At 42.5% G+C, this 27,998-nt stretch overlaps 1 protein-coding gene across 9 annotated transcripts in view; it reads left to right on the plus strand.

The window, feature by feature from the left end:
• Positions 1 to 27,998, plus strand: part of RALGAPA2 (Ral GTPase activating protein catalytic subunit alpha 2) — a 188,160-nt gene that overhangs the window by 97,257 nt on the left and 62,905 nt on the right. For all 9 annotated transcript variants that reach the window (XR_014550911.1, XR_014550912.1, XM_083624413.1 and 6 more), the window contains 9 exons: positions 95 to 203; positions 1,596 to 1,706; positions 2,416 to 2,484; positions 9,276 to 9,413; positions 11,700 to 11,883; positions 15,750 to 16,521; positions 20,422 to 20,493; positions 23,461 to 23,584; positions 24,759 to 24,914. Coding sequence is in view for 7 of the 9 variants with exons in the window: in XM_083624413.1 (XP_083480539.1) it covers positions 95 to 203; positions 1,596 to 1,706; positions 2,416 to 2,484; positions 9,276 to 9,413; positions 11,700 to 11,883; positions 15,750 to 16,521; positions 20,422 to 20,493; positions 23,461 to 23,584; positions 24,759 to 24,914 (1,735 nt within the window). In the remaining 2 variants the exon portion in view is untranslated. The remainder of the gene's footprint in view (positions 1 to 94; positions 204 to 1,595; positions 1,707 to 2,415; positions 2,485 to 9,275; positions 9,414 to 11,699; positions 11,884 to 15,749; positions 16,522 to 20,421; positions 20,494 to 23,460; positions 23,585 to 24,758; positions 24,915 to 27,998) is intronic.

A 27,998-nucleotide genomic window follows, 5' to 3' on the forward strand; every position in this document is an offset into this window, starting at 1 on the left:
AGTGTTGCTATCTTTTTACAATTCAGTTGTTCATAGAACTGAAAAATAAGAGGGACATGATGGCTTGCTGACTTGTATATTTCTTGTTTTAAAGGTGCTTAGCTCTTTGCTGCCTTGGGCTTTGGATATGTGAAGAACTTGTGCAATGTACAAACCACCCCCAAGTAAAGGATGCAATAAATGTTTTAGGTGTGACACTAAAGGTACCAGTATGACACAAGTTTGTATGACTTGATTGTGCAAAATTGTGGGGTTTGACTTCAACCAAAGAGTGTTTTAAATACTTAGAATATTTTATTAAGCTGTTTGGAAGATTCTCAAATTCAATCTGTCAACACAAATTATGACGTTTTGTAAATTAAACCATTTGCTATGTACTTAAGACAATAAAATGCTTGCTGAGACATTTCTGAAAGAAACGTTCCAATTTAAGTCTCTGTTGCATTGCAGCTAACAACTTGATTCCAATATTTCTCACTGCATCTATTGTTTTCTGATGAAAATGTTGAGGAAAGCATAGAATTTCTTGACATGATTTTTTTTTAACTAAACAAAAAAATGTGTTTCCAAGGTGCCAGAGGAAGGAAGTCATCTAAGACAGCACCTCCTCTTGACAATAGGCAGGGTCACATTGCATGAACTGCATATTAACAAATATCTGCACAAACACTCGGCATTCCACACTGCCTATGCCTGCGTAGCAGGTAACAGGTAGGAGGCGGAAGCTCTTAGTTGAGTTCATTCTTTTGCTCTTCTCTCTCATGCGCGCACACACTTTTTTTCATAAGAGGAAAAAGAAGACAACTAGTTATTTTTATTTTCTATCCCTTTCCTTAGTTCCTTCCTTAAGGAAAAAAATTCTCCATTAAGCCTACCTCAGGAAAGGCACATACCCCAAACCTACAATTTCCAGATTCCTTTACCAAACAATCAGTCCTCAGTCCTCCACACACTCAGTAGATCAGTAGCTGGCTGACATGACACAATCTTGCAGTGATCAAGGTTCAGAGTCTGAGGCTGTAGCATCTCCAGTTATGGAGTCATACAGGGTTTTGGGTTCTGAGCCTGCTTCTGACAGGAGCTCACAGAGCCATCTCCCGTAACACCAGCACCTGCAGAGTCAGAGCCAAGACCTTTACAGACACGTGAGCTTGAGGAAACAAATGCTTTTCACAGCACCACCAGTCCAGCAGTGCAATGAGTACACCCGGGAGAGACTATGGAACACAGGAGGAGTGCCCATGTTCAGACAAGATGGTTGTACCTTTAAAATGAAAGTTATCTACATAAAGGCAGAGTCTGGGAGAGGTAGCCTGGGAGCAGAGGCCTATGACACAGAGATATCTGTGGTCTTTCAACTGGGGCTATCCTGCATCAGTCCTGAACACAGGGTTGACAGTGGTTTTGTACATTCCAGATAGGAGCCTGCTCTCCTCCTGTGCATTAACTCTTCATTGTGGGAAGGGGTGTTCTCCAAACTGGACTAATTAAACAAGAATCTGTAGTAACTATTTGCAGTATCTGAAATGTTTCCAGTTTGTTTGTATTCCCTTTTGTTGGTTCGTTATTGGTGTTTTGTTTCTTCTTCTTTTTAGTTTTGCAACAAACAGGTAGCACAGGAAGCCTGTGATGTCTTTCAATTACTGACCTCCTATTGGGAAAAACTTGAGAAATACAAATCTTCGCTACCCAGAAAAATTATTGAAGTATGTTTATCTCTTTAAAATTTGTGTGTAGTTTTCATTAACAGATATACTATGCTTAATTATGTACAAAAACTTACCATGTATAACACACCGCCATGTATAAGACAAGCTTTTTTTTTTTTAGCCCTTAATTCACCACCGCTGAGGGACACGGACAAGAAAATCAGGGCAATAGAGTGAGTGATAGCTAGCGATAGGGAGCAGGAGAAGGGGTCCAAGCAGACCCTCTATTTTGGACTAATTTTTTTAGCGAAAAACATCGTCTTATACACAAAAAATATGGTGATATCTTGTTCAGACAACAGAGTACAGATCTAAGTATATATTTAGTATACATCTACAGGCAAAACTGATGTAATTTAGTTTTATGGTATTAGCTGAATTGTTGGCCCAAAGCATGACGACTTTTTAAAACTAGATTTAAATTGTAAGCAGAGTAAGCAGGTTTGCATGATGTGTGCTTAATTTGTGTGTTTCTAGTTGTAAAATTTGGTAAGATTTGGAAAGATTATTCTCCCCACCCCCCTTTTCTGTAGTACTAGAGAAGTGGAGGGAAAGATGAATGGGACACATGGGAGATAGAAGGTGTTTATTTTCTTATGAACTAGGTCAACTTCAAATTTCACTAACACTTTTGACACCTTCGAAAATTACTTTGGGAAATAGAACATGTCTGTAAATTTATCCTTCTGAAATTGGATTTACACAGATCCTTGTGGCCACAATTGCATTTCTGTTGCCTAGTGCAGAATACTCCTCCGTGGAAGGTGATAAAAAGGTATGGAATACTAAACTGTCAATGGTTTGTCCTGGTATGATGATTTTTACTGTGGAGTTAATGTTTAAACACTGTTCCCATGATCCAATGGTGGGTGGGAGCTTCACAGCGGGTTCTGGCTTCACAGCACTGGCCAGATTCAGGACCCAGGTGGGCCTAATCTGTCCCAGGGGCCGTAGTTTGCCAACCCCTGGTATAAATAAATAATAAAAATTGTCTATCATTTATCTATCTCTTTTCTTCAAAAATATTCTAGTAGACTTATTTACTGACTAGTACACCCGCAGCCTTTAATATCAGTAAGCGTACCATGAAAATACACTTTTTGGGCTTGCAGGGCAACAGCTGAAGAAGTAGCAAAAAGGGTTTTCTCGTGTGTGTGTTTCTTTGTGGCTGATTAGCTGCTCTCCATGTGCAAAGGTCAGAGGGGGCAGGGTTTCTGTTGAGGCAGGTGATTAGCTGTGGGAGGAGCTTCATAAAACTTAGGGAAGTGCTGGGTGAGATCCCATGGACAGTAATACTAAAAGGAAAGGGAGTTCATGATGGCTGGGAGTTTGTTAAGAGGGAGATAGTAAAAGCACAACTTCAGGCAATACCAATGAGACGGAAACATGGAAGGTGCCTAAAGAAGCCAGGGTGGCTATCTAAAGAACTTTTAACTGAGTTAAGATTAAAAAAGGATGTGTACAAAAAATGGAAAAGGGGGGAAACCACCAAAGAGGAATTCAAACAAATAGCCAGCACGTGTAGACACAAAGTCAGAAAAGCTAAAGCACAGAATGAACTCAGGCTTGCTAGAGAGGTTAAAAGCAACAAAAAAGGCTTTTATGGGTATGTTCATAGCAAAAGGAAGAACAAAGAAACAGTGGGGTCACTCAGAGGAGAAGATGGTGAAATGCAAACAGGGGACACAGAAAGGGCTGAACTCCTCAATGCCTTCTTTGCCTCAGTCTTCTCCGATAAAGAAAACAGTGCCTGACCTGAAGAATTTGGAGCAAATGATTCAGCAGAGGAAACACAGCCCAGAATAACTAAGGAGATAGTACAAGAATACTTGGCTAGTCTAGATGTATTCAAGTCTCCAGGGCCAGATGAACTGCATCCAAGAGTATTAAAAGAACTGGTAGATGTGATTTCAGAACCACTCGCAGTCATCTTTGAGAATTCCTGGAGAACAGGCGAAGTCCCGGCAGACTGGAGGAGGGCAAATGTTGTCCCTATTTTCAAAAAGGAGAAAAGAGAGGACCCAAATAATTACCGCCCAGTCAGTCTGACATCAATACCAGGGAAGATTCTGGAGCAGATCATTAAGCAAACAGTCTGTGAGCACCTAGAAAGGAATGCTGTGATCACCAATAGTCAGCATGGATTTCTGAAAAATAAGTCATGTCAGACTAACCTGATCTCGTTTTTTAACAGAATTACAAGCCTGGTAGATGAAGGGAATGCAGTGGATGTAGCCTACCTTGATTTCAGCAAGGCATTTAACAAGGTGCCCCATGATATTCTTGTAAAGAAGCTGGTAAAATGCGGTCTTGACTATGCTACCACTCAGTGGATTTGTAACTGGCTGACTGACCGAACCCAAAGGGTGCTCATCAATGGTTCCTCTTCATCCTGGAGAAGAGTGACTAGTGGGGTGCCACAGGGTTCTGTCTTGGGCCCGGTCTTATTCAACATCTTTATCAACGACTTGGATGATGGACTCAAGGGCATCCTGATCAAATTTGCAGATGACACCAAACTGGGAGGGGTGGCTAACACCCCAGAGGACAGGATCACACTTCAAAATGACCTTGACAGATTAGAGAACTGGGCCAAAACAAACAAGATGAATTTTAACAGGGAGAAATGTAAAGTATTGCACTTGGGCAAAAAAAATGAGAGGCACAAATACAAGATGGGTGACACCTGGCTTGAGAGCAGTACATGTGAAAAGGATCTAGGAGTCTTGGTGGACCACAAACTTGACATGAGCCAACAGTGTGACACGGCAGCTAAAAAACCCAATGCAATTCTGGGCTGCATCAATAGGAGTATAGCATCTAGATCAAGGGAAGTAATAGTGCCACTGTATTCTGCTCTGGTCAGACCTCACCTGGAGTACTGTGTCCAGTTCTGGGCACCACAGTTCAAGAAGGACACTGACAAACTGGAACGTGTCCAGAGGAGGGCAACCAAAATGGTCAAAGGCCTGGAAACGATGCCTTATGAGGAACGGCTAAGGGAGCTGGGCATGTTTAGCCTGGAGAAGAGGAGGTTAAGGGGTGATATGATAGCCATGTTCAAATATAGAAAAGGATGTCACATAGAGGAGGGAGAAAGGTTGTTTTCTGCTGCTCCAGAGAAGCGGACACGGAGCAATGGTTCCAAACTACAAGAAAGAAGATTCCACCTAAACATTAGGAAGAACTTCCTGACAGTAAGAGCTGTTCGACAGTGGAATTTGCTGCCAAGGAGTGTGGTGGAGTCTCCTTCTTTGGAGGTCTTTAAGCAGAGGCTTGACAACCATATGTCAGGAGTGCTCTGATGGTGTTTCCTGCTTGGCAGGGGGTTGGACTCGATGGCCCTTGTGGTCTCTTCCAACTCTTATGATTCTATGGAAGCACTCGGAAGGAAGTGATCATGTCCTCCTGGGTTTCATGATACAGATGCAAAGGAAAGCTGAGTGCAGTTGGACATGCACTCTGGACTTTAGGAAGGCCAATTTCAAAAACCTTTAGGACCTACTGGGTCGTGCAGGCTGGGAGTTCAGTTGGAACATCCAGTGGGATTGGGGACTTAAGGAGAATATGCTAGAACTTTTCTCTGTTTGAGCTTAATAGAGTACTAAGAAGTGTGGTCTGCTGCTTTAAAGAGTAAGACCTGTGCAGTGAAAGCTATTTTAGAAAGACTGGGCACATTAAGAGAAAGACTAATAGACCGGAGCAATCCTGAGTTGGTCCCAGACTCAGTGGCACCATTCCAGGCATGTCCAACAGGTCAATCGCTAGATGAATGAATGAATATTTGCGTCAGCCATTGGCCATAGCAATAAAACAACAATACAATATACAAAGAATAGAAATAAAAAGTAAATTATATGAAATACATTTTAGGGTTTTGAATCAGTAGTCAAATAGTGGATCTTACTCTGATTGCCCCAGCTAAAAATCTTGCAGCCTTTGCTGTCACCTGCTCTTCTTGATCATCCAAGAGAAAGGATACTGTGGCATCCCTGGATGGATTTCAGTCGACTGCACTATGGCCAGGCAGCCTTTGCTCCTCCTTTGCAGCTGGAGCTGAATGGGGCTTTCGAAGCAGCTGCTGGAGAGAGTTGTGCCTCCACTTCTGCCTTCCCGTGAGCTCCAGAGCACATGCTATCGGGAGGCAGCTGCAGGAGAGAGAGAATTGTGCCTCCGCTTTCACTGTCCCATGAGCACGCGCTGGAGGGCTGAATGGGGCTTGAAGGTGACTGGAGGAGGGAGGTTGTCCCATGAGCTCCGGAGCACGCGCCTCTCCCACTTTGCTCTGCTAAGGAGGCTGCCCTTGGCTGGGCAACCCTCGCTGGGTGCTGCTGGGAAAGGTTACAGTGGTCCCCCTTGGGAGCAAAGGAAAGTGGGGTGTGGGGGTGCTGATGTTCCGCATTTGGAATGAGGCTGGATAAAAGGAGAGCACCTTTCCTTCCTCCTCCATACAGAGCGGCCTGTGGCTTAATCAGCTGTCGCCTCCATTTCAGCAATACGTGGAAGAAGGCAATGGAATCGAAACACAAATCTGTGCTAAGGAAAGAAAGGGGATTTTCCTGGCCACCCACACCTTACTCCTTGCCCAAATGACAATGGAAGAGTGTGGTAGATCAGTGCCAGTTTTTTATACTGGACAGTAGATCACAGCCTACTTGAAGTTGGACATGCCTGGCCTACACAATGAAACCTGACAGAAATACCAACGCTATGCTCCAGGATGATTTGATCCCCTTTGAGACACCTTCCAGAAATAATAATGCTATTTCTCATCAAGCGCAACAGAAAATTGGTCAGAGATGAGGAAACTGGAGCCGCATGAACTAGGAGAAGGAAACCTGGAAAGGAAAGTTACCATTTCTGTAGAAGTACATCAGCTGCAATACAACCCCCATTGGCTAGTGAATGGACCAATAGAAACTACAAAAGAGATCACTGAAATCAAGACTCTAACACAGGCTTCCTCAACCTCGGCCCTCCAGATGTTTTGAGACTACAATTCCCATCATCCCTGACCACTGGTCCTGCTAGCTAGGGATCATGGGAGTTGTAGGCCAAAATAATCTGGAGGGCCGAGGTTGAGGAAGCCTGCTCCAACACAACAATGACAACCAGTAAAACTAAAAACTGAAGTCTCCTGTCTGTCTTGGAACTTGGCTGGCTGGAGGATAGTGATTTTTTGACTATATAAATAAATTTCAAATCCTGTTGTTTCAAGAAACTTGGTAAATGCAAGAAATATGGTTACCTGGTTATGCGGCATATGCATCTAGTGCACTTCCCTCTTCTAAAGGGGGTAGACCAAGTGGAGGTTTGACGATACTGATATCTACCTCCCTCTCAGTCTCAACTACTCATCTTAAAGGGCTGGTGCCATCCACCATGGATGGCTGTTCTTATAAAAAATGCAAGCCATTCTTACATTTTTTAGCAATACCGTGGACGCTCGGATTGCAAACATGATCTGTGCAGGATGCATGTTCGCAACCCGCAGCGTTCGCAACCCGCAGCTGCACGTCTGTGCATGCATGGGTTGCGATTCGGCACTTCTGCACATGCATGACTGCCGAAACCTGGAAGTAACCCATCCCAGTCCATAACTCAAAAAAAAACACTCAATTCTACCTTGGTGAAACCACACCTGGAATATTGTGTCAATTCTGGGCACCACAATTTAAGAAGGATGTTGACATGCTGGAAGGTGTGCAGAGGAGGCCAAGCAAGATGATCAAGGGTCTGGAAACCAAGCCTTATGAGCAATGGTTGAAGGAGCTGAGTATGTTTAACCTGGAGAAGGAGATATGATAATCATCTTCAAATATCTCAAGGGCTGTCACATGAAAAAGGGAACTAGCTTGTTTTCTCCTGCTCAGGAGGGTAAGACTTGAAGCAATGGCTTCAAGTTACAAGAAAGGAGATTCTGACTCAACATCACAAAGAATTTTCTGACAGTAAGAGTTGTTTGACAGTGGAATAGTCTCCCTCAGGAGGTTGGATGGCCCTTTGTCATAGATGCTTTAGTTGCAATTCTTGCATTGTTGGGGGTTGGACTCGATGACCCTTGGGGTCTCTTCCATCCTACAATTCTATTTTTCTAAAAGATAGCACATCCTAAATCCAACAAGAATAAACATTTACATAAACATAGATTATACCCCAAAGCTGAAATACTTTTCTGGAGCTATAGAGTGTATGAACTCAATTACTTTATGCATGTCAACGTTGTCCATACATACACAAGTGAATACCTTATTTTTGGGTGTATAAGACGCCCCTATGTATAAAACAACGCCTATTTTTTTGAACCCAGCATTAAGAAATCAATATTTTCAACATCAAACAGAACAACTTGTGCAAGTTTTTTTTGCAGAGTTTCACCCAAATCTTACCCCTGGCTGTCAGTGCCAGAGCCCAAACCCCTGTTATCCATATAATCCAGATATGCTTAGTACAGGGGTCAGCAAACTATGGCCCCAAGCTGGATCAGGCTCACCTGGGACCTAAATCCGGCCCACGACGCGAAGCCGGAACCAACAGTGAAGCCAAGACTCCCAGTGATGGTGACAGGAGGAAGAGACAGAGCTGCAGCGGCTCTGCCACTCAAACACTGCACCTGGTTCACCTCAGCAGCGTTTCATTGGCAGAGACGTCGCTGCGCTGAGGTAAACCAGGCGCGGCCTCTTCCTCCTGCCCCTGCCGCCACCCTGGTGCTCCTGTGGGCCAGAGAGCGGAGCGGATGAGCTCGCTCTGCCTACCCACGAGAAGCAGAAGCAGCGGTGGTGGTGGCGGCAGCAGCCCCTGGGAAGGTAAGCGCAGTGGGTGGGGGTGGAGGTGGGGAGGAGGACTGCTTGCCCCCCTCGCCTCTTCTTCCAGCTCCCCCCTCCCTGGTGCCGCTTCTCTGGCCCGCCACAAGGTCCGAGGGACAGTGGACTGACTCGCTGCTAAAAAAAATTGCCGACCCCTGACTTAGTATATCCTGATGTTGTCAGGCACGTTTTGACTTTAGCATGGCTTAAAGTGGCAATAGCATTAAAAATGGAAAACTTTTTATTAATTAGAAGAATGATCAACCATCTGTTCTGATTTTTAAGAAATTTAAATTCGCCAAATATATTAATGTTGTAGTAGTAAACTTATTTACATTTTCTTTTATCTACCAATTACATGCAGTCTCAAGCCTAGGTTTCCTAAATAGCTCCTCTGAATCCAGGCTGAGGATTTGTTATTTTTATATTAATTACATATAGCACATACCTGATGCACCAGAATAGTCAGGTATATTCCTAAATAGTGCTCCATATATCTGGTGAAAACTCGCAGTAATTAACACGGGCTAAATTCTGTCAATATTTCTGTGAAGACTTATAGTGGAACAAATATATACAATCCATTATACATCTTTATGCATATTAACACCAATGGTAACAGACTGACTTTTAGTATCTGACGAATCAGCTCAAGGAAGCATACATGCAGCATTCATTTGCATATGTGGTTTCCCTTACTTTATCAAGGTTTTCATATTTTCTAAGTAGAACTAATGTAATCTACATATTTCTGATTTAGTTTATAGTTTCGTTATTACTTTGTTTGTTGGACTGGTGTATGACATTACCCATGAAAATGCTGCTGGAGCCTGTGTTTACTTCAAGTCTTGAAGATCAACATTCTTCTAAAGTTCCATTGCTTGATTATATATATAGGGTAGGTACATGTTTCTCTTCCTATTGCTTAATTGTGTTGTTTGTTATAATCAAAGGCAAAATTATTAAGCAGTAAACTATAATATTAGTGGGATATTGTCTGCTTTTGAGCTAGATTTGATTAAATCCATTAATCCTGGGGGGGGGGGGAGTTAACTTATTTTGTGTCTTATTCAGATTGCTTGATTCAATGGATTTGAGTGGAAATTAACCCCTACAGTAGCAGTAGAGAACCCCAGACCATGAACCTAATTAAGTCCATTAGGGAGAAATGGTGTCCACCAGCCAATCACCTGACTTCATGTGCTCTTTAGCAGTAAAAGGCAGCATTTCTCCCGACCATGCTCCAGTCCTGGGGTGGGTGAAAATTCTGCCTTTTAAGGAGCAGGCAGAGGGTTTATCTCCACTCTTAGCATTGTGGTGTTTAGTGCTAAGATGCAGAGATAAAAATCCATCTGCCTGCTCTTTAGAGAGCTCTCTACAGAACAGGCAGAATGATCTTTCCAGCCACCATTTGTTTTCAAATGCTTTATTTAGGAAAAGCAACCTCTTATTTATAAATGTACTCAAACTATTGGTATTCTCTGTTTTTAAATGGATGCATTATTTTATACGATTCCATTTTTTTTTCTGGACAAACAAGCCTCCACATGCTTTCAAAGGTCGTTAGGAATTAAACATTGCCAAGCATTATATATAATTTTATTTTGTTATTCACTGTGCTGCATTTTTAACATTTAATCAACTTTCAAGAAAACAAAATGAGTCGATCAACTGGCATGAGTAGGAACCATGCCATTCAGTGTGTCCACATGATTCCTTTATCTCAAGGGTGGGGTTGGATCCAGCTGGAGGATAAGTGGGTGGAGCCACTCACCTGACACCCGTGGGCCCATGTTATTGTTTTAATGATGTCTTCTTTGTTTTTTGGATTATACACCACTTATGAAATTTCTGAAATAGTAAGTCAGAGGTCGGCAATTTTTTTAGCAGTGGCCTGGTCTACTGTCCCTCAGACCTTGTGGCGGGCCAGAGAAGTGGCACCGGGGGGGGGAGCTAGAGGAAGAGGTGAGAGGGGCAAGTAGTCCTCCTCCCCACCCTCGGCCCCAGCCATTGCACTTACCTTCCCAGGGGCCACCACCACCGCTGCTTCTCGTGGGTAGGCAGAGCGAGCTCACAGGAGCACCAGGGCAGCGACGGGAGGAAGAGGCTGAGCGGCGGCAAGCAGAAGAGGTCAAGCAGCAGCAGCTCTATCAAACACCGTGCCTGGTTTACCTCAGCATGTCGTGGGGATGTCTCTGCCAATCAAACCTCCGCTGAGGTAAACCAGGTGCGGTGTTTGAGTGGCAGAGCCGCCGCCGCTTGGCCTCTTCCTCCCATCGCCATCGCCGGGAGTCTCAGCTTCGCAGCAGGTTCCAACTTCACAACATGGGCCGGATTTAGGACCCAGGTGGGCCTGATCCGGCCTGGGGCCATAGTTTCCCGACCCCTGTATTAAGTGATACTGAAATGCTTTTAAATAAATAATATGGTGTTGGTGATTGTAACTTCAGTCTGCAGCTGCGAAAAAAGAATTGGGAGCAGTGTTCCCAATTATTTCTTTGGAGCCCCAGATTCAATTCAGTTTGTGGTTGGAAAAGAAGAATTGAGAGTGCAGTCTTCTGCAGCAGCTTTGGCTTGAACTGCACCATGGCTGATGTCATATATGACATCAGACACAGAAAAGATGGGCATGGATAGCTTGGTGACCAACCTCTGATGCCTAGAGGTTTTCCACTATTGCTTGGTTCAGACATGGCTGAAGCAGAATAGACCTAGATCCTGAAAAAGTGGCATCCTGCTGTGATGACATTATTCAGGACAAAATGTTGGGCATGCCATCCCTAATGCAATTGTCATTTCATTTGAACTAGGAATCAAGTGAACTATCTGAGACTATTCATGCTTTAGAGCCTGCTTCAGGCACAAAGAGAATGGAAGTGTATGGTCTTGGCCCCCTTGATTAGCAGACAGCATGATGTCTTGCATTTGACCTGGCTCAATGTCAGTGTTAGGGGCCTGACATGCCTTTGTCGGGCCAAGAGACCAGTACCTTCTGTCTGCTTCACTTCAACTTCTAGTTGAAGCTCCCAAGAACAAGTATTTATTTGTCACATTTATTTTTTTTAATGTTTGTGGTACCATTGGAGGAGTTTTGGATATGGCCAACGCGCAACCTACTGAACAACAGTTTAGTGTAGTATTTTCTGTTACAATCTATTTCTCATTTTCTTTTTGCTTTTTCCAGGTCCTGCATAGTTGTGTTCATGGCTCAAACACATATACACAGCAAAGTCATTACCTTTTAAGCCTTGCAGACCTCTCTAGTGATATCTATGATCCATTTTTGCCACTTGGAAATGTTAGGAATTCTGAACCCATGCAGTTTCAGTCTTCTGCGGATCTGAGCAACTTACTCACTGTTGCTGAAGGTAATAAATACTTTTGAAGTAAGTTGAATAAGGTGGGAAGAATGGTGCAGCAATAAGCCTAAGCTGTAAAACATTTAAAAACATTTAAAACAATGGAGCTAAAACCATAGAACTGGAGGGTTTGATTAATGCTGCCATTGTCGTCACCCTCTTGAATCCAGGATCTACTTTGAAGAACAACAAGACATTTTAGCTTTAATACATTAAGAGACAGTTCTAGAGAGCTGTCTATGAGAAAAGTGGGTGTTTTGCAAGAACTTTTATCTAGCTACAACACATTTACTATTTAGGTTTAGCCTGCGCTATTAAGATATCAGAAGGTCCATAGCTAGATGGAGGTAGCTTGGATGAGCAGGAGACCTCACTTGTGCATGGTATCTCCACCTGATTGCCTCTATCACTACAGCACTTTACCCCACACTCCAGGCGTTCTGGGGAGGAATGCTTATTTGGAGATACCAGGGAAGTTACCTAGAGCAGGAACCGGCAAGCCACTCCAGTATCCCTGCCAAGAAAACTCCATGGACAAAGACAACAGGCATATAAAAGTTATGACGCTGGAAGATGAGCCCCTCAGGTCGGAAGGTGTTCAACATGCTACTGAGGAAGAGTGGAGGACAAGTACAAGTAGATTCAGAGCTGATGAAGCGGCTGGGCCAAAGCCGAAAGGTCGCTCAGTTGTGGATATGCCTGGAAGCGAAAGGAAAGTCCAATGCTGTAAAGAAAAATATTGCATAGGAACCTGGAATGTAAGATTCATGAACCTGGGTAAGTTGGATGTGGTCAAAAATAAGGTGGCAAGAATAAATATTGACATCCTGGGCAACAGTGAACTAAAATGGACGGGAATGGGTGAATTCAGTTTGGATGACCATCATATCTACTACTGTGGGCAAGAATCCCGAAAAAGAAATGGAGTGGCCCTCATAGTCAACAAAAGAGTGGCGAAAGCTGTACTGGGATGCAATCTCAAAAATAATAGAATGATCTCGATACGAATCCAAGGCAGACCTTTTAACATCACAGTAATCCAAGTTTATGCACCAACCACTGGTGCCGAAGAAACTGAAATTGACCAATTCTATGAACACCTTATAGAAATGACACCTAAGAAGGATGTTCTTCTCATTATAGGGGATTGGAATGCTAAAGTAGGGAGTCAAGAGATAAAAGGAACAACTGGCAAGTTTGGCCTTGGAATTCAAAACGAAGCAGGGCAAAAGCTAATAGAGTTCTGTCAAGAGAACAAACTGGTCATCACAAATACGCTTTTCCAACAACACAAGAGACGACTCTACACATGGACATCACCAGATGGGCAGCATCGAAATCAGATTGATTATACTCTGCAGCCAAAGATGGAGAAGCTCTATACAGTCAGCAAAAACAAGACCTGGAGCTGACTGTGGCTCAGATCATCAGCTTCTTATAGCAAAATTCAAGCTTAAACTGAAGAAAGTAGGAAAAACCACTGGGCCGGTAAGATACAATCTAAGTCAAATCCCTTATGAATACACAGTGGAAGCAAGGAACAGGTTCAAGGGTTTAGATTTGGTGGACAGAGTGCCTGAAGAACTATGGATGGAGGCTCATAACATTATACAGGAGGCAGCAACGAAAACCATCCCAATGAAAAGGAAATGCAAGAAAGCAAAGTGGCTGTCCAACGAGCGGGGGAGAGAAGGCAAGCAAAATGCGAGGGAGATAGTGAAAGATACAGGAAATTGAATGCAGATTTCCAAAAAATAGCAAGGAGAGACAAGAAGGCCTACTTAAACGAGCAATGCAAAGAAATAGAGCAAAACAACAGAATGGGAAGAACCAGAGATCTGTTCAAGAAAATTGGAGATATGAAAGGAACATTTCGTTCAAAGATTGCCATAATAAAGGACAAAAGTGGTAAGGACCTAACAGAAGCAGAAGACATCAAGAAGAGGTGGCAAGAATACACAGAGGAATTATACCAGAAAGATATGGATGTATCGTACACCCCAGGTAGTGGGGTTGCTGAGCTTGAGCCAGACATCCTGGAGAGTGAAGTCAAATGGGCCTTAGAAAGCACTGCAAATAACAAGGCCAGTGGAAGTGATGGTATTCCAGCTGAACTATTTAAAATTTTAAAAGATGATGCTGTTAAGGTGCTACACTCAATATGCCAGCAAGTTTGGAAAACTCAGCAGTGGCCAGAGGATTGGAGAAGATCAGTCTACATCCCAATCCCAAAGAAGGGCAGTGCTAAAGAATGCTCCAACTACCGCACAATTGCACTCATTTCACACGCTAGCAAGGTTATGCTTAAAATTCTACAAGGAAGGCTCAAGCAGTATGTGGACCGAGAACTCCCAGAAGTGCAAGCTGGATTTAGAAGAGACAGAGGAACCAGAGACCAAATTGCAAACATGCGCTGGATTATGGAGAAAGCTAGAGAGTTCCAGAAAGACATCTACTTCTGCTTCATTGACTATGCAAAAGCCTTTGACTGTGTCGACCACAGCAAACTATGGCAAGTTCTTAAAGAAATGGGAGTGCCTGATCACCTCATCTGTCTCCTGAGAAATCTCTATGTGGGACAAGAAGCTACAGTTAGAACTGGATATGGAACAACTGATTGGTTCAAAATTGGGAAAGGAGTACGACAAGGCTGTATATTGTCTCCCTGGTTATTTAACTTATATGCAGAATTCATCATGCGAAAGGCTGGGCTGGATGAATCCCTAGCCGGAATTAAGATTGCTGGAAGAAATATCAACAACCTCAGATATGCAGATGACACAACCTTGATGGCAGAAAGTGAGGAGGAATTAAAGAACCTTTTATTGAGGGTGAAAGAGGAGAGCGCAAAATATGGTCTGAAGCTCAACATCAAAAAAACGAAGATCATGGCCACTGGTCCCATCACCTCCTGGCAAATAGAAGGGGAAGAAATGGAGGCAGTGAGAGATTTTACTTTTTTGGGCTCCATGATCACTGCAGATGGTGACAGCAGTCACGAAATTAAAAGACGCCTGCTTCTTGGGAGAAAAGCAATGATAAACCTAGACAGCATCTTAAAAAGCAGAGACATCACCTTGCCAACAAAGGTCCGTATAGTAAAAGCTATGGTTTTCCCAGTAGTGATGTATGGAAGTGAGAGCTGGACCATAAAGAAGGCTGATCACCGAAGAATTGATGCTTTTGAATTATGGTGCTGGAGGAGACTCTTGAGAGTCCCATGGTCTGCAAGAAGATCAAACACATCCATTCTTAAGGAAATCAGCCCTGGGTGCTCACTGGAAGGACAGATCGTGAAGCTGAGGCTCCAATACTTTGGCCACCTTATGAGAAGTGAAGACTCCCTGGAAAAGACCCTGATGTTGGGAAAGATGGAGGGCACAAGGAGAAGGGGACGACAGAGGACGAGATGGTTGGACAGTGTCCTCAAAGCTACCAGCATGAGTTTGACCAAACTGCGGGAGGCAGTGGAAGACAGGAGTGCCTGGTGTGCTCTGGTCCAGGGGGTCACGAAGAGTCGGACACGACTAAACAACAACAAACAACAACAATGATAATAAATTACTATTTATCAATTTATTGGAGTACATTCCTGATTCTTCATTTGCATCACTGGCTTAATATTCAAACAGTGAGTAAATAAGCTAATCACTATCCTCAAATATATTAGGAATAGGTCTTTCTCTACTTTCAAGACTGCAGATGATGTGCTTTTAGATCTTTCTAGTATTGCTCCTAAAATTTGTGCTGATTGACTCCAAATCAGAGTATGCATCATCCCCCAAATTTCAGAGCCATATATAAACATGATTTACCTTGATCTTTGTGCATATTTTAGTTGGCTTATTTTGCTTATTTATTTTTATTACTTTCAGAGAGGAGGAGGAGGAGTTTGGAATTAATACCTTTGACTGCACGAATGATAATGGCACATCTAGTAAACAATTTGGGCCATTATCCCCTGAATGGAGGACCTGCTGTTCTTCACAGCCTTATTAGTGAGAATCACAACAACTCATATGTGGACTCTTCAGAACTGTCTTCTGAAGTTTTCAGAAGCCCAAATTTACAACTGTTTGTATTTAATGACAGTACTCTTATATCTTATCTTCAAATTCCTTCTGAAAAGGAGATAGACAATGAACCAGCAGCAGCATTCTCAGAAGTAAGAGTAATTGTTCGAGATATCTCAGGGAAGTATTCATGGGATGGAAGGCTGATGCATGGACCATTAGCTGGTAGTCTACCAAATCAAAATAAAAGAATATCCACTGCAGTTTTGGACAATCATAAGCAGAACCTTGAGCCTTCAGTGGACTTCATTCAAATATATGAAGGAGAAGATGCTCTTGATAAATTGCTAGAGAGGATTGGCAATAGTAGTCCTGAGTGCCTTTTACATCCACAACTAAAATTAAATGAGCCATCGCCATCGCCATATGTCATGAACCATGACCAAGAGAAAAATATACTAGAAGCAATAATGCAGCAGAGTTGCATAGAAAATGAGTATGCACATGGATGCAGTTTCAATCTCAGTATGAAAGTTGAAAGTCAAAAGGCACCAAGACCTGCACAGCTCCAAGCACCATTTCATTTATGTAGGCTCTTGCTAAATGACTTGGGAATGAATTCTTGGGACAAAAGGTAAGTAGGGTTTTAGATTACTGTTATTATTAGAAATAATACTATCTTTCCATCCAAATGGAAGTCCCCATTTTCAGAAAAGCACCTCTACCCAGTGGAAAGCAGAAAATCTTTTGAAAAGGAGGGTGCTTCTGGGCTCCCAGACTGGCCAGATTTGCAGAGATTCTTTTAATTCTCTGTGGTTAATTTTTTCTAACTTCTTTCCTCTTTTCTCTTGTTTTATTTCTTTCTTCCTTTTTCATCTTCACTTCTGGCTCCCAAGCCAGGGATATTGGGAAAAAGAAATATGATTAGGGAGAGTGAGAGTTGGCTTAATAGAAAGCATTTATCTTAACCATTTGGGAAAGAAACAGACAATTTTTCCAAAACGTCTCCCACCTACAGCTTTCTAGATTTTTTTACTACCTAGTACAATCAGTATGGATTGACCCCAAAAAAGGGACAGGGCAATTAATAAGCCAACAAGAAAGAATCTACCTAAAAAACTAATGGATTGCTTCCTTAAAATTGAGTGTTTAGGCTTAGGCCACAGACTCAGATTTATGTGCAGGAGGTAGTTGGAGCCTGAGAGTGATGTCCCTGTCTACATATCTTGTATCGCCATGTTGGTTTCAACAGTTCACTGTTAGTGGGACTGGGGGCAGTGGCGGAGGAACCCTCTCCGGCACCTGGGACGGGGCAGCCCGTACAGACTGCGCATGTGTGGCATCCCGCGCATGCGCACTCCGTACGGAATGCCGCACATGCGCAATCCGTACAGGCTGCTGCTTCCACGGCATCCATACAGGCTGCCGCACCCCGTACAGATGCCGTGCAAGCGGCATCCCATACGGACTGTGTGACATCCCGTACAGTTGCCATGCGAGAGGCAGCCCATATGAATGGCACACGAGAGTGGCCGCTCTACAGCTGGGGAGAGGCAGGGGCCATCTTGTCACCCAGACCCACCCCCATAGTGGCACCTGGGGCGGCCCACCCCCTCTGTCCCCCCTTCCTACACCCCTGACTCGGGGTTAAGGGGTAGCTGCTTTGACAGGTCATTCTGGGAGTCTCCTTCCCCTAGTCAAGTTAGAAGATGACTCTGGCTTTGACAAAGAAGAGATGCTTCCTTATAGCTGAAACTTGTCCTGTGGCCTCATTTGGGAACAGAAATGTACAATAAGTAAGGAAACCCTTGACAATTGCCAGATTCCTGTCACCCTGATTTTTCTTCAGGAACCCAGCTATGTGTGATGCCTGCTCGCTTTTCATTGTAACAAATTGCTGAGAGGCAGCTGTGATATTCTGCTGCAACAAAACCAACAGTTTTGTGGTGTCTGAAATACTACCATGTTTATTAAAAACCATCTTTGTACCCAGCCATCATGGCAAATTATTGCCCAGTCTCAAATCTTCCATTTGGATCCCTTCCAATCAGGGTTCAGGCCTCGTCATGTGACTGAAACCACTTTGGTCACGCTGGTCAGTGATCTCCAGCAGGCTAGGGACAAAGGTGGAAGCTGTTTCCTAGTTCTGCTGGATCTTTCAACAGCCATTGATACCATTGACCACGGTATCCTTCTGAACCGTTTGGGGGGGGGGTTGGGAGCTGGGGGCACTTTTCTACAGTGATTCCGTTCCTTCCTCCTGGGCCATGTCCAGGAAGTGGTGTTGGGAGGGGAGTGTTCAGACCCCTGGACTCTCACTTGTGGGGTGCCTCAGGGTTCTGTCCTCTCCCCCATGCTTTTCAACATCTACACGCAGCCTCTGGGAGAGATCATCAGGGGGTTTGGGCTGGGTGTTCATCAGTATGCGGATGATACCCAGCTCTACCTCTCTTTCAAATCGGAACCAGTAAAGGCGGTGAATGTCCTGTGTGAGTGCCTGGAGGCGGTTGGAGGATGGATGGCAGCTAATGGATTGAAGCTGAATCCTGACAAGACAGAAGTATTGTTTCTGGGGGACAGGGAGCGGGCAGGTGTGGGGGACTCCCTGGTCCTGAATGCGGTAACTGTGATCCTGAAGGACCAGGTATGCAACCTGGGAGTCATATTGGACTCACAGCTGTCCATAGAGGCGCAAGTGAATTTTGTGTCCAGGGCAGCTGTCTACCAGCTCCATCTGGTACTCAGGCTGACACCCTACCTTCCTGCGGACTGTCTCGCTAGAGTGGTGCATGCTCTAGTTATTTCCTGCTTGGACTACTGCAATGCGCTCTACGTAGGGCTACCTTTGAAGGTGACTTGGAAACTACTACTACTACTACTAATAATAATAATAATAACTACTACTAGTACAGCGGGGGTCCCACACTGTGGTCCACACACTGCCAGTGGTCCACAGGATATATGTAGGTGGTCTGCAGCATGTCTGTAAAGAATAGCAGGAACAGCCACTGTGAACGGAGGGAGGAGGGAGCAGTGGCTGTTCTATCTATCAAGTGTGAAAGAGAGCAACAGGAAGAAAGAGGAGCCCACTTGTAACGAGTTGACAGGATTAGCAGTCAGAAAGAGGAAACAGTAAAAAAGAGTCAAGAGATGGGACAACTTAAACACAAATGCAAAGCCCCTTTTCTGTGCATAGTAGTTGCACTCAACTGTTGTTGTTACTTTATAATAAACACTGTCCAGGTTTGCACTCCAGGGAGGTCACCTCAGTGCTGTTAATGCAGCAGTTTGACTTCATCCCTGGAGGCACACGCCATTGTCTCTCAAGACAGTTGGATGCCAACAACATTATTTATTTATATCCCACCTTTTCCCTTACAGGGATTCAAGGCGGCTTACAAATAAAATAGAAATAGCTTAAAACTGTGACTTTTTATCGTGCCAGATAAACTCACTAATAAGCTATTGCCATTCTTTTGTGTCTTTTCCCTGCTGGGAGGCTAGAATTACCCTTGATAAAATATTTGCTTCCGGTAATGGAAATACATCGCCAAAAAAAGAACAAATTTTCCCATCCTTTCATGTTTTTCTTCATGCATTATTAAGCTTGAAAGGAGTAGAGAGATTTAGTAGCATAATTTGAAGCTAGCATTAGGAAGTTAAATTTATCCAAATAAATGAAATGAAAATTGATAGAATAAAATTTATCAATAAAATACAATATATAAGAAATAAAAAAGCAATAAAAATACAATTCAAAATCATACAGCAGCTAGCACAACACATTACAATTGCTACAACAGGCAGAAAAATCATCAATCGGTCTGTCAAGACTTGGCAATATTCAAGTAGTCTTTGAGAAGAAAAGTTTGTGAATCACTGGACTAGGGTCTCTAGTTAATAAAAGCATATGCCATTATACCATTGTTTGTTTTTAATGCACCACAAGACTCTTTGTTAGTATTGTTCTGTGTTTCTCAAATGCCATTTGACTCAAGAGATCTCCCCGCCATTCCCCAGTCAGAAAACTATTTTCCCATGCCTTTGCAAAGGAAAGTAAAGGGGGTAGGGAATGATTTGGAAAGATCTGGTTTCAACTTTGCCATATTTTCAGTTGGAATTTTGTGGGATGGGGTTATATTCTACTTTGAAAAGGGAAAGATGACATATTTATAGTTGCATACAAATAGTAGAGGGATTGAGAACTTACTGGCCAATCAAGCGCTCCTCATACTTGCATAGCGCAGCAGGACTCTGTTTCACCCAAGTAATCTGGATTTTGTATTCTGAGTGATTCCCAGGAGATAGTAGTGGATTGGGAAATGGATTTGGAATGATGGATTACTGGCAGGTGGAGGAAACAACAATTCAAACTTCAGGCTTTTTATTGTAATAAATATATTGATATTTTCAAAATTATGTAATGTAAAGGCTTTTATAATTTTCCCTGTTGGTTACTCGAGAGATTTCTGGAAATTATAATGTTTATGTATCGTGGAGCTTTCCCACCATAACATGTTCCATATATCCGTAGAAAAAGCTTTCATCTACTGAAGAAAAATTCTAAATTGTTGAGAGAGCTGAAAAACTTGGACTCGAGGCAATGGTGAGTTAAGTTTTTAGCTAGGCAACTACTAATGGATACATTTACAGAATGAGGTCCAGTTTATTATTTTATGTTTATGGAAAACTGAAATGTGTTAGGTTTATTTTTATTTAAATATTATATGTTGTTGTAGCTGGTCCAATTTAAATAGGAATTGTAAGTGGGTATTTTTGAAGAAATTCCGTATTAGAACACATTTGATCCTTAAACAATTTTGGATTGGCTTCAAGTACTAAATTTGTGGAGGGTCTAAATTTTAACTTTGACTCAGTTTGTTGAAAAAGTATGAAGAAAAGCTTAAGATGTAGAATTTGGGGCGTAAACTAAGCGTAAACTAGAGCTCTCCAAGCAGTAGTTTGGCCCAGGGTCAACAGCATGATGCCCATGAAGCCTCTAAAATTCATAAGCACCAACCTGGTACCTGCGAATCCTTTCCCTGGTGTCCATGAAGCCTCTAAAATCCCCTGCTCCCTTCATCATGAGATGAGGAGGTGTTTTTTTTTCCTGTCTTGAAAAGTACATAGAGCTGAAGAAGGAAGTTGGAAGAATGATACTCTTTCCCACTTCCTCTTTCAGCTCTTTTTCAAGGCTCAGATTAATTCTCTTGAATCTGATTTTGACATAAATCTCTTGGGAAAGCACAGTGTATATGTGTGCGCTTTCACTCTAAAGCTTACTGGCAGGGCATCTGTTTTCCTAAATAAGCTCCCAGGTTGAATCCCCAGCAACTCCAGGCAGGACTGGAAAAAGATTCCCTACCTGAAATCCTGTAGAGTTTCTGTCTGTCAGTGTAGACAGTTCTGAGCTACATAAACCAGTGGTCTGCAGTGGTATAAGGTGGCTTAGTAAGTTCCTATGTTCTAGTCTTTCTGTCATTTGAAGAGAGGGTGATCCAGGACAGGGCGCAGTAAGTGACCAGGACTGGTGGCTCCCATTTGCACTCACTCAAAAATCCTATTTTGGTCAATTGAGGGTGCAAAGATCTAATTGAGAATTAAGCAGTACCAAATATAAATTTGGTGAGGTAGATGTTTTCTAAAATAAAGGAACAAAAGGAGTCTTGGCAATAATTAGTAGCATATTATTCCACAATAAAGATTCATTACATACATAATATGAAAGCCAGATTTAAATAGAGGGCAGAAATGGGAAAACAATTCGATTACAATTGAAGACCTCAAATGTAAGTAGCACACTGTTCTTTAGGCACCTCCTTCAGTATATGCACTCAAAAATTGTAGCATGTTGCAGCATATGCCAATAGCTGCATCTTTGCTAAGTTGACTATCCAGTTCCTGGTAACCCATCTTATGTAGCTTCTTAACCATTACATTGCATTTGCCTACAATGTGGGTGCTGTTGACTCCTTGTGGAGCCTATCTTAGCAGAACCCTTCTTGTAGACCTTTGGCTGACTTCCTTTGCATGACTATCTGCTACATCTCTTATTCAGAAAGTTTGGTCCTGGGCCCAACTGCACATAGGAACTGCATCACTATTGTGAGTAAGGAGGCCAGATTGTGGCTCTCTGGCAGTTTCTAAGAATGAACTACATTTTTTCTGCTTTTATGAATATCATTGATTTACTATTTTAATTGATAATATTCAGTTAAGATTTACTCAGAGTGGACTAATTAAAATTAATGTGCCTAGCTTATATGCGTTAATTAATTTCAGTGAGTCTACCCTGGGTAAAATTTAGTTAAATACCATACACTGTATTCTTTAAATGATCTTAAAATACGGTGCACGCAGGCGGCATTTGCACACCACACAAAACCAAGGTTAATAAGATGTACCTGATGGGGAACGAGTTGCAGCAAACCTTTGCCACATGTGCTCCAAATTGCCCCTCTTCCTACTATTTGGCCTTGAGGTGGATTTTGGCAGCATTTCCATTTCCATCCTTCTTGGCATGTTGTGTTGTCTGGACCAGGGACTTGAGAGTCTGGACCTAACTTGAGAGTTTAAACAAGCCAGGTTTATTGGCTGTTTTAGAAATTGACTGCAGCTAGAGAGAAGTCACAATCCCTGGTCCAGTCAACATGACAAGCCAAGATTTAAGACAGCAGAGATTGGGGCACATGAGTAGAATAGAGGGAAGGGGGATGTGCAGTGTGGCTCCTTCCTACGCCTGCATGGGTCACTAAATTATGGATTAGCATTACATGCAGATGCAACCAAAGAGAGAGAGTTTTTGTTTTAGAGTGATTTGTGCAAATCGCTGTATGTGAAAGTTGGGTATGGTCAGCCGGCCACCATTATACTTTTATCTCAGTTTATTTCACTAGAGTTCACTCCTATTTTCATTGGTAGTTGCAGCTGAAAATCCATACTTTACTCTTTTGTAAGCCTGATGCATTTAAGTATTTATTTTTAAGTGTTTTAATTTCACTGCCATGTTTTATATCACTTCAGTGTTTATCACCCTGGACTCCTTTGAGAAAGATGAGATAAAAATTTAATAAATAAAAATACAGTACTGCAAGACACCAGGGCCAAGCGGAATGTTCAGAGTGATTTTTTTTTATTAAAAATGGCTCAAAATTTGGAGCGTCATGGTGAAGAGGGTAAAATTTGGGTGTGGGGAGGATGGTAGGTGGCACATGGTATGAGTATCTTGTGAGGGGATGTTTCTGCCTCTGGCAGCGGAGCTCTTATCAGCAGCCACTCTTTTATCTCTGAATTCCCTGGAAGTAGTGTTGTTCAAAAGCATTTCAGGAAAGAAATGGCTGCTGCCACTTTCCCCCAACCCTGTGTCTAGGCCATTCAGGCGGGAAAGTGGAAGCTACCAACTCCACCGTTGCTGTGGGTAAGTTCACTTTCCCCTGAAAATCATTCAAAAACATTTTAGCGTGACCCTACTTCATATCACATGTCATTTTCAGAATATTCACATATTTACAAAAATCAATGTTAATAGTTTCATTTATGGTTGCTTTGGGTTTTCTGTTATTTCCAATTGCAGCCGGGAAACTCACAAGATTGCAGTATTTTACATTGCTGAAGGACAGGAAGATAAATGTTCAATATTGTCCAATTCAAAAGGAAGCCAAGCATATGAAGAGTTTGTTGCTGGTCTTGGCTGGGAGGTAATTATTAGCCAAATATTTAATTTTGAAGTGATAAAATCAGTGTCAGCCCATGAATTAATTGCCATATTTGAAGCAATGTAGCAACTTCTCAACTGTTTGGCAGTTGCCCACTTATTCTTGCAATGCACGGCTTGCAGGGCCAGTGGCAGACTTGAAGTAGAGCCTAAACAAACATGCCAGGGACCAGAGGCACTGACCTGGGCCCCAGATTGTGAGAACCCAGTGGCCCTTGTGCTGGAAGTTGGGCTCCATGCTTGGCCGCCACAGCAGCTGGGTGGGGGCCTCCGTCGCAGGGCCTCCATTGGGGCTGCAGGTGGGCTTCCACAAGTGTGGCTGTGGCAGGCCTCAGCGGGGCCTCATGGTGGAGGCCTTGGCCTGGTTGTTGCAGCAGGGGTGGGGCAAGCAGGCGGTGGAGCACACGTCTTCCGGAGGGGGGCTCCTCTTCCCCCTCAACATTGGGTGGGGGGCTTGGCCCCCTGCTTAAAAAGATTGTGGAGGCCAAGGTTCCTGTGAAGATGGCTCCTATGCCAGGTCCTGACACCAGGTCCTGACACATGACAGCTTGGCTCTCTTACTGGAACATGGGAAGTGGCTTGTTGGATGACATATTTTGAACTGCGGCTTCTGTGATAAACAGGTCTGGAGGCAGCTGATGTGTGAGAGATTCTATTCTGTTGGCCCTATGCATTCATGATTTCTGTTTCAGGGGAAATGTTACTTATTATTAAGCTGCATCAATGCTCATGGTGCTTTACAGAGTAGCGTAAAACAATGCAGGCCCTTGCTCTGCAGGGACTAAAATGTAAATTATAGTTGCTGAAGTCAGCTTCAGAAGTGAACTTCATGTTACGCACTCTATTATTGAGATCACTGAAATAGACAATTGTATGATTTTTAGACACAAGAAAAACACAAAAATGATTCAATTTCAGAGGCTATCTTTGTCAAACAGTTCAATGAAAGACTAAGAAACTTTTTTTAATAATGTATTTTTGAGAAGTTAAGTGTTTATAAAAATACTACATTTTAATATGCAGCAAACAATACCTCTATCTCCAGTGTTAGAATTGTCACTAAATGTAAATTCTAAACCTATTTGCATGGAGATGCCCCATTAGTTTAATTGGAATTTCTTAGGATTGCAGATTGAGAGTAAATTCTTTGTTTTAAGGTTGATCTTTCAACTCACTGTGGATTTATGGGGGGCCTTCAGCGTAATGGCAGCACAGGCCAAACGGCACCATATTATGCTACATCTACTGCAGAAGTGATTTTCCATGTTTCTACACGAATGCCCTCTGATTCAGATGACTCACTGACCAAAAAGGTAAGCATAGAACTAAAAGTCCTACAATATAGTGCTCATTTAAATATATTTGCTGTGGATCATGTGGACAGGGAAATTTTCAAATGTTTCAAACTTGAATTGCACAGAAATTGGTTCAGAACTTAAATAAAATGGCATACTTTGGAGGTGCTTGCTTGCTTAATTTCATTTCTATACCACTTCATATTTTTAAGAAAAAATCTCAAAGCAGTTTACAACAACATTAAAACATCAAATAAAACAATCCAGAGTAAAACATTACTAAAGATAATATAACAAATATAAAATATACATTCAAACCAACATAATTAACAAGAAACTAAAATATTATCTTAAACATTTCAAATGAAAGCATTACTAAAGGAAGTCAAATACAAAATGCACATTTAAAACAGTATAATTGACAACAGGATAACGTACTATCAGCAGCATAGAACATAACTGCTGCTGTTGCTGCCAATCCTGTCATGGTGGTTCATGGCAGGCAGCGGCTGTAGAAGCTCAAACCCGATGACCTGGGTCTGTACTCATGGTGATATAGAAGTCTTTCTAAATCTGCTGCCATTTGATTCTTGATATGAAGCATAGTCACCTTTCTTTATTTAAAAGACAAAAATCCTTCTCAAGCTGTGCAATATGTTCTTTCTGTCAAAGTATCTGAGAATCTCTCTGTTGTACAGACTCAGTGAGACACCTGTAAGGCTGTTGTACTTTGTTAACAACGAATTACCTCTGTCCCGCACTTGTGAAATTTGGGCAACTTGTTCCTTCTGATGCTTCAAATCTTTTACAAGCAATGTAAAAGATGTACATAAAAGCAAGAATCAAATGAAATCCTTCCCCCTCCATTCACAAAAGCTCTTCCATCTCAAAAGTCACAGTAATGGCAGGTTCGAAAGTGCTCCTTGTGGGAGCCTTTATGCTCCCTTTTCTCCCAAAGAAGAGAAGACTGGTACAATCTCTGTACAGGTATAAAGGCTGCTAGTGCAGGAGCAGCCCGCAAAGTGTTCTCTAGATGTTGTCGTGTTACAACTCCCTTCATACGCTGCCTTAGCGCTACTCTTGCATCCTCTTAAAGGGGTGGGACTTTGATGTGGCCAGGACACATTGGACAAGGGAAACTATCACAGTTCAGCACACATTCATAGAAGCATAGAATTGTAGAGTTAGAAGGCACCCCTAGGGTCATCTAGTCCAACCCCCTGCTATGCAGGAATCTCAACCAAAGCATCCAGGACAGGTGGTCATCCAACCTCTGCTTTAAAACTTCCCAGGAAGGAGAGTCCACCTCCGCCTGAGGGAGACTGTTCCACTGTTGAAAAGCTCTCACGGTCAGAAAGTAGACTATAATGTAATAGGCACCTTTTATTACCCTGTTTATTTTTTAACTGATTTTTCAGTTGGTGTAAAAATGCTTTTCCAGCTACATTTTTTACAATATTAGAAAAAAAGCAACTTGAATTAAAGTGTGTTATAGCACCATAGCACTATGATGCCTTTTAAAACAACAACAACAACAACCTTTTCCAGACATTGCCTTTTCAAGAATGTGGTTAGTGGCAATGGCAGAAAAGAGTGTTTTTCATCATGTGCATGGAGCTTTAGTTGACAACTCCGTTAAATTGGACTTTCCTACCCACATCAGCTATGTCACACCAGCTGGTGTAGATGGAACATAGAAAGATGAGCATACTCAGAAAGTACGATGTAACCTGTCATGTGGAGGCCCAGTTGCAATTCCATTTGTAGCTGACAGTGAAAGAGCAATGATTATTAATGCTGGACACCCACCACCACCCCAGCCAATCTGGAAGTTGGCACTATCTACAAACCTTCCGTTGCCTGTTCCTGAAACTGCAACATCAGATTTTCACAGGAAAAAGAGGAAAAAGTAATGTTCCCAAGCAGTAATGGCATGTGCCCCAAGGCAGCACTGGAAAACGAAAGTCTCTTCCATCTGTTGTTGCAGAACTGTTTACAGGAGGGACACGGATCCTCATAAAAGGCACTCCATATATTGTGGTTTTTCCTACTTACCTTTGCTTTCTTTAATAGTATTTCTTTGTCTGCTCTTTCAAACCACTCTAATCCTCTTTTGGGCTGGCTGTATAAATGCCACAAACAATAAACCAGAGAGTGAAATCTCCCCTTCCCCCACTCCAGCTGCTTCTGTCTCTTGCAAAACAAGTGATCAAACAATACCAAGGAAGCATTCTCCGTTTCACACCTTTAGCCGATATATTTTCTAAAAACCACAATACCCGCCATCATTTCAAAAATGAAAATAGGGACACACTCAGGAGTGCCAACTTGGCACCGCGGCCATGGGGGCCATGCCCGAAATTTGTGGGTGTCTGGCCCCTTCATGGGGAATTTTGTGGGTGCTCAGGCTTCCCGGGCCCCAGGGAGTTGGGACCTATGGACACTCTTATGCATATGAACACCCAAAGATCATTGATTAGAACTACCCACATACTACATTTACACAGAAGCTCTTCTCTGCATTAACCTCTCCTGACTTCTCTGCAGTTTCTTATTTTAAAACAATGTTTAATTTTACACTTTAACTTTGATTTACATATTATAGTCATTACAAATTACACTCAGCAGTGCTTACTATCTGGATAAGGAGCAATGAAAAATTGTGAAGACTGGTGCACGTGTGCATGCAATTACAAGATAATTTAAAAACAAATTGAGAATAGTTATTTACTAAGGTCAGGTATAAGAAAATTAAATCGTACGTTGATTGCACTCTGTTAACTAGCAGAAAACACTGTGTCAAAGTTTATTTTCAGGAGTCTGGTGACTGTAATTTAATTCTGATTATTTTCAATCAGATGTTTGGAAGCTGAAGCTGGCACTTTTAAGACTGCTTTTGGGTTTTTAGTAAGGTATATTTAATATATCTCTGAGTCTTTTGAGCTGTTCAGGTAATAACTTGCACTCTGACCAGTTTTGTGTCCTGTTTTTTTCTTTGCCCGTTTCCAAGCATAATAAGCAAAATTCTGAACAACTTGCTTAGCTGACAAACTCAATAGCATGACAGAAGGTCATACCACCTGCCGGCCAGAAAAGCTGCCT

The sequence above is a fragment of the Podarcis filfolensis genome (genome assembly GCF_964270895.1).
Source record: "Podarcis filfolensis genome assembly, chromosome: 7".
NCBI classification, from domain to species: Eukaryota; Metazoa; Chordata; class Lepidosauria; order Squamata; family Lacertidae; genus Podarcis; species Podarcis filfolensis.